The sequence below is a fragment of the Larus michahellis genome, chromosome 9 (assembly GCF_964199755.1).
Source record: "Larus michahellis chromosome 9, bLarMic1.1, whole genome shotgun sequence".
Classification (NCBI taxonomy): Eukaryota; Metazoa; Chordata; class Aves; order Charadriiformes; family Laridae; genus Larus; species Larus michahellis.
In genome coordinates, this window is record NC_133904.1 from 49,145,552 (window position 1) to 49,163,261 (window position 17,710).

Consider the following 17,710-nt stretch of genomic DNA (forward strand, 5'->3'; position numbering starts at 1 on the left):
GAGCCAGACAAACTGCCTACACCTTTTTTTCTTTTTGCCACCTGAATAAATTATTTCCAAAAAGAAGTGACTGGTTATTTGATCAGGGCCATACATAGTTAATTTACCGTTTGATGAAAAACTGATCCAATGAGCTTTTTGGGGCTCATCAGATGAATTTTTTTCCCAGTAGTTTCTTCTGTTATATGACCAGCTCTACTTAATACATAGGTACTAAAATACAAAGAAGTGCAAAAATGGCCATAAAGCAACTACAGACCACAGCTTTCTACCAGGTGCACTATGAGCAAGGGGCTCGTGAATTACTGCAGGTGATTTCCTTAATACATCGAATCTGAAGTCAAGGAGAAGTGCAGTTCCCAGAAGCCCATACTTCAGATGCTTTAGCGTTCACAGTTAACGTGGTGCGGGGTTTGGAGATTTGTTTCCCCCTTTGTAATACCTGAGGCTTGTTTGTGTTTACTTCAATGTGACCAACTGTAACCCATCATCCAGAAACATTTTCTTCACTGCTGCGAGGGTGTCCAGGCTCTTTGCCAAGGTAACGTCATTGTTTTGCAGGTGTTGGATTTTTTTTTTTTCTTCCTTAAGTTTGTAATTGTGAAGAAAAATTCTTTTTCTCTGAAGAAGTCAAATCAGCGTCAAGTCTAAGAAGAGAAGGAAAGGATTGTGCAGACCTTGGAAGAAACTGCACAGAGAGTGAGTCCTTGACAGATCCAGGCTTATAACTTAGGCGGTTATAGCCTTGAGTGTCAATGAACATCTTTCTCATCCTTGCTTTTTGTACTTGCAACCTAGATTCTGTCTTTCTTCCTAGATTTCTGAAGTCAACTCTGATTGATTGTTACAAAGCACATTAAATGACAATCGTTATTTGCTTATTTTTGAAGTTGTGAGTATGCACGGGGTACGCATGGGACCTGGGTATACATATTTGCAGGGCAACAGTCCCTGCCACGCACAGCTTTTGGGCTGGGGGCAACACACTTTGAATTTCTCAAATTTGTGATCCGTTCAGCCCTGCATGATTAGGCTGCAAAAAAAAAAAAAAAAAGCTTTGAATTACTATGAAGGGCTTAGATGCAGGGGGCGTTGCATATCATACCAATATTTACCTTGGCAGGACAGTCACAAATGAATATGTGTCACATATGCTTATAGTTTAGCATGGGCTGGTATTCCCAGGATCAAACTGTTGGGCATCTGCCACAGAATCCAAAGGAAATGCTTTTTTTTCTTGTTTCTTTTTAGTAAATAGCCTGTGTGCATAAAGGAAGCATAAAAATGCTGGTACCCTTCTGGTGCCTCAAGGGTGTATGTGCATTTATGTGTAACTCTCATGTTGTTAATGAGTAATTTATGCACATTCACGCGTGCACGTGCGCTGGGAAATTCTGTCTATTTAAGCTTAAGAAGGTTCTCATTTAAGGCAGTGATTTTGCTTTGCAGTCATTACAGATGCATCTCTACCAGGGCTCCCTATTGCATGTAAGTTAAATAAATTGCTGTTTGAACAAGGAGAAAACATAGGGAAACAGATGTAACCACATTGTACGCCCTGATGGCCCAAAAGAGCGGCCTGCCTCTTGATACACGAGTAACATCTGCTTTCCTTGTGCCGTATCCTTGCTAGGAGTGTATTCTATAGGCAGTGGAAATTAGTAAATCACAAATTGTAACCAAAAGATTTTGGATTTCAAAATATTTCAGAAATATTTACGGAAGGTGAGATCCCAAGAATGGTGTTTCAGTTTTGGATTTTCTCCAAAACCGAAACGTTAGTGTGTATGGCTGCTGTTTTCAACTGATCCCTTACAGCATCGTACTAAAGAATCCCTGCAGGATGTGTGCAGGACCAGTAGAATGAGTCTTGTTTTCACGACTGGTTTGACAGGACTCTTATGGAGTAAAATATGAATGAAGGAACTTGTAAATCTGCAAATGCCAATGACCATTCCCAGCCAGGGGAGGAAGGAGTGGACGTGGTTCTGGGTTACAGCTCCTACTTACGATTCTGATAGGCAGATTTTTAGTTTACTGCGTGTGTTGCAATAGGCCTTTGAAGATAGCAAAGAAGATGCTCTTAAAATGTTTCTATTCACATCAGAGATGTGCCAGAAGAAACATATGAACCATTGTCCTGTCAGATTTCCCTTCTCTTGTTACCCAGCCTCTTTCTCCAGGCGTGGAGGCATGTCAGAATCTAGCAGGGCTGAGGGGTGCAGGGTGCCCTGTGTCAGGCTGGGCCGATTACACCGGAGGGGCCGAGTAGTGAATGACGGAGTTGTAATCTGGAGGTGGGCTGTGGCATTCCAGGTTGGGATCCATAGGAAGGAGAACAGAGTCTTCCAGTGTGAAGTCCATGGTGTCCTCTTCTACCTGTACTGCTGGCTGGTATTTGACAGCCTCACGCTCGTGATCAGATAATATGGATTCTTTGCTCTTGCTAACAGCTCTCCGCCTGTTGAGAACAAACAGTGCAATATATTGACTCTGTCGCTGTCAGGTTTTGTCTCTATGTGTAATTAATGGTCAAAATTAGTTTTAAAATAGTAAATATGTAAAACATTCCAATTTACCTTTGCAGCATCCTCTAAGGCAGTGACATTTTACAGATTGGATAAGGGAAGTGAATTAGGTATTTCAAATAACTTGGTGTTTTAAGGGTAGATTTAGGAGTAAATCCAGGAGTCCGGTTGCCCTGTCTTTTCAGCTTACTGCATTTCACTGCACTATATATATCTTGGTTATAAATGCACCTGTCCTATACATACAATAATACTCTCTCTCATTGTTCTGACACAGGTCAGTAAAAATTTGACTTTTCTGAAAGCGGAACTGAAGGCTATGACTTTTCTTTAAGTATAATAAAGGATGAAATAATGGATAATCTGTGACAGACTCTAATTTAAAATGATACTGAAAGCAAGAGAGTGTGTTGAACACAGACTTGCAGTGTAGGGCAAAATCTCTCTTCTATTCTCTAGCCCTTTAAAATTACTGAGCAGTAGCTAGTGAAGGGCAGCGCTTTTCAACGTTACAACTGCTGGCCTGTAACTGATGCTATTAGAGAGAGCCAGCTTTCATTTCCTGCTGTCTTCTCCTATTATAGGTGATGAAGGCGGTGGGAGAGAAGCAACTTAGATCACACGGAGTAACCTCAATGTTAAAAGTAGGAGAACCCCGGAGAGGATTTGTATCACAAGGTGACCTTGAGGAGCAGCATGTGTTGTGGAGAAAAAAAAAAAAGGTACTTTCTGTCATAGGCTGCCTTAAAAATAATGTTTTGTTAAGCCTGGTTTCTTCCATCTGAGGAATTCGTTGGAAGAGGTCTGGATAATTTAGAGTTGGTTCTCAAAAGGATCCCAAGGTGAGAATGGCTTTTGAACTTCTCCGCTTTGTTTAGGGACCCTTTAACGTGCGTCTCTTTGGGATAAGCCTCGCTCACAGGCTAATTATGGCATTGCTCATGTCTCAGTTTAGAATGACTTATGAATGTGCCTGGGAGAATTTAAATGCAGGCAGCGCTCAAGCACTTTGTGTGTGTATTTCATGTGTGTTTCAAGGAACGTCAAGCTACCTTCTAATAATCCTAAAAAAAATCTGAAAAATCAACAGTTCATCAAATAATAAGCATAATGAATTTTACAATTTTATTTGTACTGCTGGAGTGCTTGCAGCCGCCAACAGTCGATCATGGATTCAGAGTGTAGTGCTTTAGAAAGAGAGCAAAGCCAGTTGCTGCCCCAGGAAACAAAGCAAGAGCTAAGAGACAGATACAGTAACTGGAGGAAGGGGGACAAAAATAATGAATAGGAAAAGTAGCAGATCCAAGACACCAGCTGTGTGTGCTGTCATGTTTTTGTGATGGTACAGCAGAGAGAACCGCTGCAGGCCTAAGAGCAGGTTGATGCTTGGCGTGACAGAATTGTAATATACAGTAGGCCCAGCTCCTTTCAACTATGAAAGGGTAAATATGTCTTGCTAGATTACGCTACTGTGACTTCAGAAGTTGTGTTATCTTGCCTCTGAATCTGGAACCTGTCAAAAGCTTCAGTTTTCCCACAAGCTGCAGATATTCTCAGTCTGGCTGACAGAACTAGCGTCAGTCTCATCTCTTAAAATTTTTGCTAATTATGGAAAGGTCACGAGTGTGCAGTGCATTGGCTAGAGCAGAGCACCGGGTTATGATCTGTCCACAGCCACATTGAACAGCCTGTAGGGTCCAGGGGAAGATTATCTATCCCTGTAGTTCTCTTCTTGGGGGAGCGTGTGGAGTAGGTGATACCCTGTGTACCCATGAAGCCAGCCATTCTAAGCCAGGCGCTGAGATATTTGGCTACATTCAGACATGACAAACAGCTACAACTCTAATCAGCTGCAAGGGGAGACTGGCTGCCTTGTAGTTGGCTTGACTTTAGCATGCTGTGGTGGCTTTCCATAGCATGTTTGCATCTCCAGCTTCATCTCTAGGAGGTGAACCCAGGACCCCCGAGTTGGAAGAACCAGCCCACCATGTTTTGTGTGTCTAGAATAAACTTGTGTTTTGTGACTTCTAAAATGCAAAGGCTGAGGTTGTAGATTAAAGCTGATGTTACTGTGCTTTTAGACCCGCACAGGGCATTGAAACCAAACCTGTTGAGTGGCAAAGCAGAAATTCTAAAATAAATAGTAACCCTGAGAATTTCAACAAAAATATAGCACACTCTGCTGTCATAATCTAAGTTTTTCCTCTTTGACCAGAGAAAAATGTGAGTGGAAACAACTTCTGTATACTATACCTTTGGCAACTGTGCCTTTCTGTCCACACACACACACGCTTTCTCTGTAGATAAATTCTGCCCTGGTATGAGGAATGGAACCACAACTTTGCTTCACTCTTTATTTATGTATTTTTCTTTTTGTTGCTCAGTTCTATTGACTCCTGTCACACAATTCCACAGATGCTCTGGCTTCTAATTTGCCAGGTATTAAAGTTGTCAGTGGAGACAGAGAGAAGCTTGAAAGTATCTGTTTAACTTGGCCCTCAGCCTACATATCTCAGAGTGCTGGCGAAAAAGAAATGTTATTAGGGTTTAGTTTGTCCACACAATGGGAAATTTTCAGACCCATGTAGACTACCAGCAAGCGTTCTTGTTAGGCTTCTACCCCTGTAGGTCAGGAGACTGGATATCTGGGAATAACTCTGCCTATCGCTGAAATCAGGCTGGTGTTTGAAGAAAGCCTCTTAAATGCTGACTTCTCATATTTGCTCCAAAGACAGAAAGCTGATGAGTTTAGTCAGAAGCAAGTTTTGTCATTGGCTGTCTTATGGCAGACCAAAATGCAATTAACTTTCAAAACTATTCCTTTCATCTAAAGGCATTTCCTAAATTAAAGCTATCCGAGGGTCTTTGCGTTTTTCCCTTTAATGCTCTATATTACCGACACTTCAGTCTACTCTGTTCACGAGACAGAGAAAAGTACATATGCTTGGACTGTATATTGGGAAACGAGACTGCAGCATCCCTCTTCTGTCTGTCCTTGAAATCTCACTTGCTACACAGAAACTGCCACCCTGAATCAGACGTCAGTCTTGCCTCTGGCGGTGGTCAGTACTTGATGCTTCAGAGGAAAGCAAAAGCCCCTTTATGCTGGGAGCCAATTGTACTACCCTGGATAAGACAGACAAATTCTCCCTGAGCCCCACCGATAAACATTTTCTGACTGAAGGCATTAGATTTGATTAATCACACAATTATGCAGCTACAGAAGTTAATAATGGTTATGTAATTAAATAATTTAATTAAAAGCTACCCATTACTTGGTTCAGTGCTTCAATGCTTCGGGGCATTAGACTGCCCCAAAAGGTATCTCCTTGCTCATTTTGCCTCTGCCTGACTTCTGAATGCTGCAGCTGCAGGAGGCGATAAAAGAGATGTTCAGTTTTGATAAATCTGTTCATAACTGTGAATGTCTCAGCCCAGTCTCACTTGACTGTTAGGATTCTCACCACAGCACAATACTGATCATTTGATGTGTGAATACTGTGACATTCAGCTGAAACACATTTGCTCACAGACCCAAGCTGGTCACGTTTTACACAATGACCAACCTGAAAACTTGTTTGTCCTTGCAAGAATGTGTACCGTTTGGGGCAGGATAAGGGGAAAGATGAGAATCCGAACACTGCCATTTCCTGTCCTCAAACAGAGTTTTTAACCTAAAGGACCCTTTTTCATAATGTGCACGTTTCTGTGGAGAGCTGGCTGGGGAAATGTGTTTCACAGAAGGGGATGAGCTGGCTTCAGCCTTGTTTCATGGGCTGAGAGTAAAGTCAGCCAGCACTGGACTCCTCTCTCTCAGAAAAATACCTACAAGCTGGGCACGTTTTTGGGGCAAGTACAATATTGATGAAAACACTGGAGGAACCCATACTAGAAGATTAAAAGAATGGAAATCAGTAACAGCAAATCAACTAAGAGTGACATTCATAATTACCAGCAAATCCTGCTACACTTCAGGCTGTATTTCTGTAGTGTCTCTGAGCCTGGTGCCAGTGTCGAGCCTGTTAGATGTAAGACCAAATGAGGTGGAGGAACCTACTGGTGTGGACCCAGTGTCGATAACTGGGAGCCTGCCAGCTCTGTAAGTAGGACTGTATCAGGCAGCCTGATTACCGCAGAGCTTGGGCTCTATGCTATGGCAGGCACGTGTAGTGTGTCTGTGCGGGGCCACAATATAGTTAGTAGATCTCATGCCCCAGACACAAGCTTGGACAAGTGAATTTTGGTGTAGTACCGGGGGTGGTGAGAGCTGTTAGCAGTTCACGATTTTACTGTGCTTTGTCAGATTTCCTGGTATAGATGAAGCTGAAAAGTCTAGGAATTAAACTAGATGAAGGAAAAGTTAGCCTGAATATTAAGCAATCTTTCACAATCTTTTCAGTTTTCTGGAGAGGTGTCAAAGTTGTTCAGAAGATACCACGGAGGATAATCTTGTAATAGCTAGAAGGCCTAAATGACCTAATGAGACTTTTTCATCCTGCCATATGAACCAGAGATTTTGATGAGAGGTAGAAAAATACTGAAATCATCAAAGAGCTGGGAAATCACTACTGGAGCTGTTTATTTAAGTGAGAGGCAGCCAGTTTCTATTAGCCTAAATCTCAGGGTCAACGACTTGAGGAGGAGCATGGAGAAAGGGATGACTGCAAGAAAATCACCCTGTCCAGTGATGGACCCCAGTACCAAGAGTAGCACTTATTCCCAGTGCTGTGGAGCAGCACTTACTGCTTTGCGATAAGATGCCTGAGTATCTTGCCCTCAATAGGAAAAACTAATAGACTGTTGCGTCCATGTAGAAACCCTGGCCTTGTTCAGAAGCTGTGTTTAGGGAAAGATGAGAAATTGGGCTGAGCGTTGACAAGTAGAGCTGTTTGTCTCATGACTGCATCTCGTAATAAAATGTAGGGGCTTCAGGGCTTTATAACAGCTTTCATAGGTGTTTAATGAGGCACAGAGTGATTAATTTTTTTTTAATTTTTCTGCAAAGAAAAAAGAAAAGGGTTATTTTTTCTTTTGATAGTTATGACTGTTCATGGTTTGCTTTAATACAATTTAGAGGGGGTGCTGTGCAGTAAGAATTTAATCCTGGGTTCCCCTCTGGCAATATCAGTGCATCAGTAGTCTGCTGGCACAGAGAACTCAAGGGGATCAAGAATACATTGTTTTGAAATACTTCTGAACACAAAGTACAGCTAGAATAAAGTTTTAACAGGCCAAAGTCACCCACTCATCGAGCATGTGTCCGCTTGCATGCGTGGCAGAGTCGAACAGCTGGCCCTGAGACTGACTCCAGCCCTTGAACTGCAGCGAGATGAAAAGCACCGCAGTCCGAACCACGCTGGGGAGTGCAGCCTTTCACAGTTCTCCTTTTAGTCCTTGCCACTGTAAGCATATAGCATAATCCTAGGAAAAAGTGGCATACGTAACTCCCGAGTAGCTACTCCTTCAAAGTTACCTATATTTTGGAGAGCTCAAGTCAGGTCATAGTGCAAGGAGCTGCCGGACACAACAGTAAGTACATTTGCTATCTCAGCATGCTCGTCACGGAAGAAAAATCTTCTAAGTTCTGCTATGGAGCAAACATTTCCACACCTCATCTTTCTAAGATGATGCAAAAGGATTTGAGCCCAGTCAGCCGGGTTGTATTTTTGTTGGGCGTCTTGCTTTTGGACATGAATGCCTAATGTTCCTGAGCAAAATCAGTTAGTTTCAGCGTTACTGACTTGCCTTAGGCCCAGTTTGGCTTTGGCAAAGGCAGAGCCCTCAGTGATGGGATCTGGATGCAGCATCCAGAGCCCAGAGCGGATCAGCTGGTGTCATGGGACTTGGCCAGAACCAGATAAGTAATTTCAGAGCAGCTGGGGTAGGGGAGAGAAGGGAGAGGAATGGAGGGAGGACAACTGAGCAGATAGCAGACTTATTGTAATTTTAAACAATAACCTGATTATAGAGTCTCTGGGAGAATTTTAAAGCAGTGCTTGGCAGTGGCCTGTTAATATTACGAGATGAAACTTGACACCAGAGTCATCCCATCATTAAATCCCCTCTATGTTGAATGCGCTTCCGTGAATGCTAACTCCGGTGTCATTATCCCGGTCAATCTTCCCATCTCTCACTGCAGCTTCTGTTGTGACTTTATACTTTAGCAGTATGAAACGTTTAGAGCTCAGAAATGGTTAGTCCAGTCTAACAGCGGTCCCAGGCCCAGAGTATCAGATTCATCTCCAGTAAACTCTTGACACTGACACTCCATGGTGTGTAGTGTTGCCAAATTTTAAACTTGACAGAGAAATAAATGCAAGATAAATAAGCATCAAGATTTTGGCAAGAAAGTAAATGCAGCCACCCTGGTTTAGAAAACACACTAAGCCTTTGAACGGTTTTGTTTTAGAAAAGAAAGACTGTTTGAAAAGGATCCAGGGTAAATGTTTTTGATAGAGATACACAATTAACAAGGGTGACTTTATCTCCCCTGTTAAACCAACACTCTCTTCTGACCTCTCCTAGACTATTCTATATGCTTTTGAGGCTTGTTTTTCAAGTTAGCAGTGCAGGAGCACCAAGGGGTTTCATGTCCTCAAATGAGAGGGCGTCAGGATGCTCTGTGACTATGTAAAAAATGTTATTTGTGCCAATGATAGTCTGCAAGACTAACAAAAAAAGAAGCTGACAAAATAGCTTTCTCAGCTGGACCTCAAACACTCAATGAAGGATGTGGCCGAGAAAAAACACATCTCTGTCCATTCAATGGTAGCCCCGGTCCTGGGAATAAGGAGACAACAAACAGCTTGCTGCAGGGTTTGCTTTTATAGCAGACCTCTGGTAAGATGGTCTTTCGCGGTTTGGCTGGCACAGAAAGTATCGGGTATCTCACGAAGAATGGAATCCCTGTGGAAGCGTTGACTGTAATCGGGGCGAGCCCCAGCTGGGGTGGGTCAGGCAGAGATGCACTGAACCCAGCAGAGCCGCCTCACTTCACCTTCACTCCCGGTGGGCCTGATAGCAGTTCAGAAGGTTTTCCTGGAAATCTCGAAAGAACAGGCTGTTATGGAATTTTTGTGTTTCTACATCTGGCTGGATGTTGATTTTTCTGATTTTCAGTGGAAAGCCTGGAAGGGGGAGAGAGAGAACCTTCCTCTGCCAACTATTTGTCTAAATGCGGCAAATGCAGTAGGGGAAACGGCAGTCAGAGGTGACTGACAGAAATCTTTAGAAGGATAAATCCTATCAGGGAGGCTGTTTGTGTGTGTGTATGTGTTGGATTTGTGTCAACATGACATCATGCAGAAAAGAGAGGTAAATCAGCCCAGGTAAAGCACCAGAGTAATGCAGTTCCTGACATTTGAGCTCCGTTTTTTTTTAGAGCTGATGCCATTTGGTCTCCATAGCAATGCACTGTGCTGTGCAGAAATCCTCTCAGCGTGTGCATAGGATAAGAACATGGAACCGTATCTAGATATCTGCTAATCCCCCGACAGGGACGATGCTAGGACAGTACTACAGAGGAAATATTGCTGAACAACATTATTCCTGAAGTCACACTCATATCCAGGAGAATCTGTAACATTTGAGTGCTTCTAGTTAGTGCTCAAGGCTCTCCAGCCTTCCTTGCGTAACCTTTTCCCTTTCCTCTTTCTTCTTTCCTGCCTTCAAGCATCTAGGAATTTATGGTTTTAAGGCCTGAAAAGACAAGTAAAGCTCCTTCTGTCTTGCTTTTCCCTCTGAGTGAGGGAGTTAGCCCCTCTGAAATACTGTTGCGTTCTGACTGTGCGCTCTCACGTGAACTCTCCCGTACTATGCAGAAGTTGCACTAGTTTTTTCGCATCTATCATTTCTCTTTAATGTAAAAAAAAAAAAAGTGACTTGATGTAGAACAAGCAATTGCTCTGGTGGGAAAGATCATTGAGTTTAATACAGAGGAAACTCTAGGCAATTCAGTATAAGTCTAATTAGCTTAATTAACTGAAAAGACACGGAATTCCTTGCTACAGAATTGCTTCTTTCTTAATATTTTGGGTAGTTATTCTTTGAAATTCTCCAAGTTGACATTTGAATCAGTAAAATGGGTTACTATTGTTACTATACTTTTCTAGGAAAGTGGAGAAGAGCAATTTCACTACCAGGTTAACTCTCTGCCTGTGCTTGATTGTGACAGAAATATAAAGAACTGTGCGCTAACTGATAGCTAAAAGCAAAATACCTGTTTTTATTCTTCTGTGATCGTCTGTATTATGAATGGATAAACATATACCAAACACTGGCACAGCCTCTATTTGTAAACCAAATATGAACGATATAATTCATAGGGTAATGGGCAATATAATTCATAGGTAGGATTAAGGGATTTCTCTGTAGGGCTGTCTTCATAGCTATGACAAAGCAAATGTGGAAATCCTGGTTCTGGTAAATGCTTTGCAGTGCTTATGCTGTTCTTTACTATACATGCTGCCTTAAAGGTGCCAGTCCCTCTCTGTGTCTAAAGTTGAACATAGCTTTGTTAGACACTGGTATAAATATAAATGTTATCTTCTGGATTAATAAATCAAGTTCTTCAAAGTTTGTTCCACAAGTAAAAGAGAACACTAGAGAGGCAGTCAAGAATCAGCTGAAGTAGATATGTATATTCTCAGCTCTTTTACTCCTGTCACTTGCTGTGTGCAGCGTATTCTGCCCCAGGGGATCAGATCATGAACAGGAGACACCAGCTTCACTAGACAGCACTCGCTTGGTTTTTTGAATGTGATTCAGAATCACAAGGCAACTTGGCATTTTGGAAGAAGAGTTGAATTGATTGACGAGACATTATGTGCTCAAAGCTGATGACATGATTTTTCATTTTTATCATGTGAATCAACATTTTTCATGTTAATTATCCTTCCTGTAACTTAAATGCAACAGCGCGGTGTTCCTTTCAGAGACTGGCAACTCTGTTTTATGTTCAACTTCTTTCTGGAAGCAAAGTTTACATTATAACTTTCTTGATCTTAAAATACATTAACCACGGTCTTTCAGTTGTAGGAATGAAAGCCAGAGTTGCTTCTCCTTCTAGCTTCTTTAGACAGTCTAGCAGTTTTCCTTTTGAAATCAGAAACAAAATTGCAAATTTCACAGGCATTTTTTCTGAATGGGAAACTGTCTGAAAATGAAATATCAAAAAGTACTTACGCCAGAGCCATGATCCCGTAAGGCCAAGAACGGATTTCCAGCCTCTTTGGGCTTTTTATCTCATCTGACGTCAACACCATCCCACTGTCCGACTCCTGAGCAGCAAAAGAAGAGAACGTCAGCAGAGTGTTAAATGATCATGACAGCACTTTTAAATTAGAAACAGCCTCCATGGGGAGAGCGTGGAGTCAGACTAAACCACTATTAAAGTCAGTAGAGAAGGAAAGCCAAGGAGTCAGAATCCCAAATTCCAACTATCTTACTTTGTGATGATACTGCTTTTAGGCAAGTTGATAGAATTTCACCTTATAAAACTGTCTCCAGCTACAGAGCAGACAAAGCCAGGGCAGGAGAATGCAACTTCTCCTTCACTGTGGCCTGTAGAGGTTGGGGACCCCTGTCTGCGCAGTTATCAGGGAGAGACCGACGACAAGGTGACTGACTACCTGTAGGTCTTGTATTGTAGTGTCACATACTGATACTCGTGTACTGGGACTAATACAGGAGCTCCCAGCTATTCTGTGTAATCACAACATTCCAACCAACAACCTGGGGGGGGGGCAAATGCATTAAAACTCTTAATTGTATGCTAATTAGTAAAGTGCTTAACACAGAGATACGTCCAGCTGGTGTATGAAATTAAGCCCATTCTTCAGAATATTCTCTTATCAGGGCCTATGTTATCAGTTTTTATCCAGCTGTTCCTGACAATGCTGCTACTTAGCCTGAGAACATTTGCCTTGGTTTTGTGATGATAAAGTTTTTGAGCTGTATTTTGAAAGAGCACCCTTAAAACGAACATATCAAAAAATAATTTGACATTTTCAAACTTGAAACTGATATTAAGCATGACATATGGATACCATCTAGGTAGGATAGCTGGAATATGAAAAGACAGAAATTCATAAAGAATATATCCAATAATACTGGCTAGGCTCCTCAGAGAAAAAGTACCCTAAATACCTACTAGAAATACACTATTAGAAACATTGAAATGCTAAGGAAGTGGAAATTCAGTATTGTTTTGGCAAATCCAGGTGCTTTGCAAAGATCTATAGCCTAAAAGGCTCGTTGTACTTTGGTTATGGACTTTCTTATGAGCTGTCCAACAAAACTGGATTGATTAGTTTCAGAGTTGAGGTTGTGATTTCGCTGCACTTGAAGTTGAGTTCAAGATTGCAATTAAGATCAAGCTGCTGTTGTGCTAAGTGCTACGTAAGTTCACAGACATGCACAGTCCTTGTTTTAAGTAATTTTAAAAATATTAAATGTTCTGGGGGGTTCTGTTGCATTTGAACTGTTTTGCGATGCTGGAGAGTTGCACGTCTGTCTGTCTGTCAAAACCAAGAAAGCAAAAGACTTCAACAGGGGAAGCGAAACGCTAGTTAATCTTATTTTACCAGTCGAACTGATGGAAACAAAAAAAATAATCCCAGCAAACAACAAATGAAAAGCAAAAGCCTTTTTATAAATGCTTTGGTAATATATCAGTTGTTAGTAAGATCAGTCTAGAAGCTGATTTTCAAAGTATAAAGTAAAATCCTAAATTAATTAGGTCTGTCAGAACCTCAGTAGAAACGAGCTTTTCTTTCTGGTTTTTATCTTGAGTATTTCCCCTTAAAATAGGTGGTCTAGAAACAATTTATCTGAGTGCTGCTTTGCGTTTTGCTTAGAGAATTGTTAAAAGAGTATCACCAGAGACTAGAGATAAGCAGCACAATTGCAGGAAGGTGTGGTAGAGCACTTTCAGAGATCCTGGGCAGCTATTTGAAATAATGACCTAATCAGTATTAATGTCTTGAGAGGTAAGATAATTTTAGTAACCCAAGTGCACTTACTTTGTCCAAAAGTAGATCACACCATAATTTTGCTTTAAAGGATCCTCATTGAAATGTCACATTTTTTTCTGGTCTGTTAATGTATCATTAGCCTTTTTTTGAAACTTTCCCCCCTTCATGTAAGGACTTACTTTAAAATGCCACGAACAGGGAGCATTTAGGAAAGTAATGCTCCTGCTGGCAGCAGTAATCTCTTACTGATACCAGATCTATCTAGTAAATGCCTTTGTGTGATTCAGAGGGAGAGATTTTTATCCTGCAAGAGGAAAGATGCAGGAGGCAGAGAAAATTCTGAGCCTTCTAATCCCTAAAATGCACTGATAAAGGCACAGAAATTACATCTGGCAAAATACTAGGGAATAATGGGCCTTAGCGTGTGCTAACAAGAAAACAGATGAGAAATACTCTATATTTGTCAAGGACGTGAAATGTGTCCAGGACAAGTTGTAGCCAGAGACCTGGCCCTTCCCAAGAGAGCTCCTGTGAGGAACGGCTGGCTGTGCCAGAGGGAGTCTCGGCTGGAGCACAGGGACGGTTCCCGGCTTCGCAGAGGAGACAGACCGGCTTTTTTCTATAAAACTGTACACATCTTTCTTTTCTTTTACTGCCCCTAGCCGTGTGGCCCTTGCCCTCTTCCTCTGCTAGAAGGTTTCCTGAGGGCTTCATTCTTCCTCCTTAAACTTCGATCTGCTCCAAACATGGATGTGTTACAAAGCTCCCTCCTTAGTGGCACAGAATCTGTCGCTGAGGCAGGTGGCGTGGACTGCATATGGCACTGCAGCCGGTCAGTACCGGAACCATAGAGGAAATTCATCAGTTGGATGGAATTTTTTTTTTTTTTTAGTAAAGAAGAAAAAATAGAAAAAAACCCAAAACCCTCCACTGTTGGAACCTGTAATTTCAGGGGACGCCAACAAGCAGAACCATCATTCTGTAACAAAACAAGTTTTTGTTTTCCATGGGAGTGAAAATGAAACATTTCAACACTCTTCCACCCTGCAGTGCCATTAAACTCACAATAAATATGTTTATTTACGGTGAGAAAATCCAGGGTTTGAGCCCTTTGTGTGAATCAAGTAGAGCAGGAACTTGAATCTTGGTCTTGTCTATCCAGAACTGAACGGCCTCACCACCACCAAGTTATTGGCTGTCTCAGCCAGCCAGAATGTGTTCTGGACATATTTCCTTCAAAAGGCTCCATTTCAGTGAGCTGCCATTCTCTTATGGTGGAAAAAACATATTGAAATATGTAATATAAATCTCCTTAGCCTGATCAAAGCCAGGATAATTATTCATGAGCTTCTCTTTAAATTATTTGTTAAGATAAATGTGGGTCCCTCTTTGTTGTCACACAGTCCTATGTGTGAGATGCTAGGGCCAAATCTTCTGCTTGATTTAAAGCTTTTTCTTACCAAACAGATTTCAAAAGCTCTAATAACTGTTTCTGGTGCTGGTGACAAGTGATCTGTGAACCCGGAGGAGAAGGATGCAATCACCCCACTTACCTCATGCATCACTTTCTCCTTTTCCACTGGCACCTCATCAAATGTCTTCACACTCAGTGGCCGCTTCTTGCTGTTGTTACTGAAACCCAGAAAGTTGAGGGGTCAGCGTAAAACCCAAGCAGATGCTGCACCAGTTGGTAACTCAATTAACATCCCTGACACAGCTCAGTTTCCTGGACCAGTTTTCTTTTTTCATCTCTTGTAGCTAATAAACAATACCCTGAGAAATTTGTCTGTCCAGCTCCATGTTGAGAGAGGACAACAAACAGCTCCCAGCTATACCAAATCTTTCTTTCCCTTCCACCCCCGTATATATTTTTCTTACCCAGTTTCCACTGCGCTCCAGCGATTAACACAGTTGTTCAAGTTTTCTTCCACAGGGCAAGTTTTGGTGTTAGATTCTCCATCAGGACGCAAGGTGATGTTCAGTGGAATATAGTCTTTCCCATCCTATATAATTAATAACATAAAAGAACACAAAGCTAGTAAAGTTCATTTTGTGCTGCATCTCAGATGTAAAAGGATATTGTTTTTTAGAGAACTTTACACTGAGAAAGGACTGGATTTTATTTTAATTTACTTTATAGTGCTTCTTCAAAGTGATTATCATATTCTCTACATGTGCAAGTTAGAATATTTAGGTTTATCCAACATTTACTGTGCACAAGGCTTTGTATGAAGAAGATGGTACACTTTGGAAAACCTACGATGCAGAATGGCTGGAAATGGTCTCTAATCATAGAATCTTCATGGTTGGAAAGGACCTTTGAGATCATCGAGTCCAACCAAACAACCTACAGTCTCTGCCACTAGAGCATGCGATGTTCCAGGACTCATCTGCGGTTGGTGCGTTTTCTCTTCCAGGCATCTCAGCCCCAGCTATTGCTTCACTGGTCTTTATACGATTACAAGACTTCTCAGTGTCTCTCCCATATGGCACAGCAACGCGATGGTTGTATTGAGGGTGTCAGTACATGTGCACCCAGTTTAAAAGTAGCGGGCTTCGGTGACTTTCACAGCAGCATTGTCTTCGATGAGTTTGCAGCAATTTCTTTGTGATGATTACTACATTCCAGATGTGTGGCTGTTCTGCCTCAGTGAAGGTGAACGGAATTTCACCGATCTGCACGTCAGGAAAGCAGTCCCCTATATTGTCATTGCGTTGGCCTCTTTGGGAATGCCAAGGGACCGGTCACGGGGACACCTCAATCCAAGTTTAAGCCATGTGTGTGGTAGAAGGGAGGGAGCGGCATGAAGCCACAAAACCCCTATGGCCAATAGGACTTTAACAGATTTTGGAAGAGGTAGAAGAATATTGCCTGTGTATAGACTTTTTGAGACTTAAGGAGTTGCAGCTTAGGAAGAGCTGGTCCTTCCAATGGTAGCCTTAAAGGATTTAATGTCTTGTCCTTACAAGAAATTGATGCTGCAAGTTTAATGGAATTCAGTACACATCTTAATAACCTCTGCATTGTCATTACACCCCTGCAGTAATCTTCTGAAATGACTCTTCCTTTAAGTCCTAAAACTATTTGTCCAAATTTCCCTTTGCTTGATTTTTTTTTTTTTTTTTTTAATTTTGAGAAGCAGTTAAGTGCCCTATTCCCTTATCGTGATTTTTATGTCTCCTTAATTTACTTCGGTTATAGGATAAAACTCACAAGCTCTTCTTGTTGCAAACTGGGCCCTCTTCAACTTAGCTTCACTAAATTTGTTTACAAGCAGGAAGGAGCTGGAGGAGAGGGTTTGATATCTTCTTAAATTAAATTAACAGTTACATAACTAGTCTGGTTGTTTCTACTGAAGAAGAAAACAACTGATTTAACTATTATGAAATTAATAATTTTGTAATTGACTTTCTGAGCTTTAAACTGCACCTAAGAGCACTGATGAACGTAAGCTTAGAAAATGAGAGAGAAAGTTCAGACCAACTACTGGCAGTTTACTATGTTGGAATCTAATTAAAATTGTTTGTGAGATAAAGCACTATTGTTCCTCTAAGGGGCAACTGAGCCTTTTTTTAATTAATGTAAGTTTCTGCTTATTATGGATGGACAAACATCTAGTTTTGAAATATAATCCCCTTTGAATAGTTAACGTTTTCTTTACTCATCCCAGTAGCCATTTTCCTTGTCACCTCTGTTATGAAGTCAAATCTAATATTACTGCTCGACATCGTCATTACCTGTGTGCGTGTCTACACATATCCACATACGTATACATCTGTATGCCCACGTTTGTTGAAGAAACATTTGCAGTGCTGTACCTGCTGTACATTGGCTTGAAGAAGGTCTCCTAAGCGCTCCACAAGCTCAGTGAAAGTGGGTCTCTCTGTGGGTACTCCGTGCCAACAGTCCAGCATTGTCTGGTAGCTAGAGAAAAACACAGGTATTAAGAAAGGAAAAAGATAGGAGCTTTGCTTCCAAATTGTTTCTTTCTGCTGCTGCTTGTTTTGGTCATGGTTTGGATAGTTTTGGATTTAGACAAGGTCAGATCTCCATGTGCTGGAATGCTGTCCTAGTTTCCATGTAGGATGCTTTTTCCTTCTGTATTCCTGCCTCAGCTGAGCCTGTAGGCTTTGTCTTTTCACCTAAATTAAAATTTAATTGCTGGGCCCCACTGATATTGCTGAAATTAGTCATAGTGATGGACACCT

At 41.5% G+C, this 17,710-nt stretch overlaps 1 protein-coding gene across 2 annotated transcripts in view; it reads right to left on the bottom strand.

The window, feature by feature from the left end:
• Positions 1-584: 584 nt before the first annotated feature.
• The window catches only part of LOC141748326 (vascular endothelial growth factor receptor kdr-like), a 136,711-nt gene continuing 119,585 nt past the window's right edge, over positions 585-17,710 (bottom strand). For both annotated transcript variants that reach the window (XM_074600204.1, XM_074600203.1), the window contains exons 26-30: positions 17,321-17,426; positions 15,380-15,504; positions 15,055-15,133; positions 11,712-11,806; positions 585-2,461 (exon numbers count right to left, since the gene is read on the bottom strand). In XM_074600204.1, coding sequence (XP_074456305.1) covers positions 2,251-2,461; positions 11,712-11,806; positions 15,055-15,133; positions 15,380-15,504; positions 17,321-17,426 — 616 coding nt within the window. In that variant the 3' untranslated portion in view covers positions 585-2,250. The remainder of the gene's footprint in view (positions 2,462-11,711; positions 11,807-15,054; positions 15,134-15,379; positions 15,505-17,320; positions 17,427-17,710) is intronic.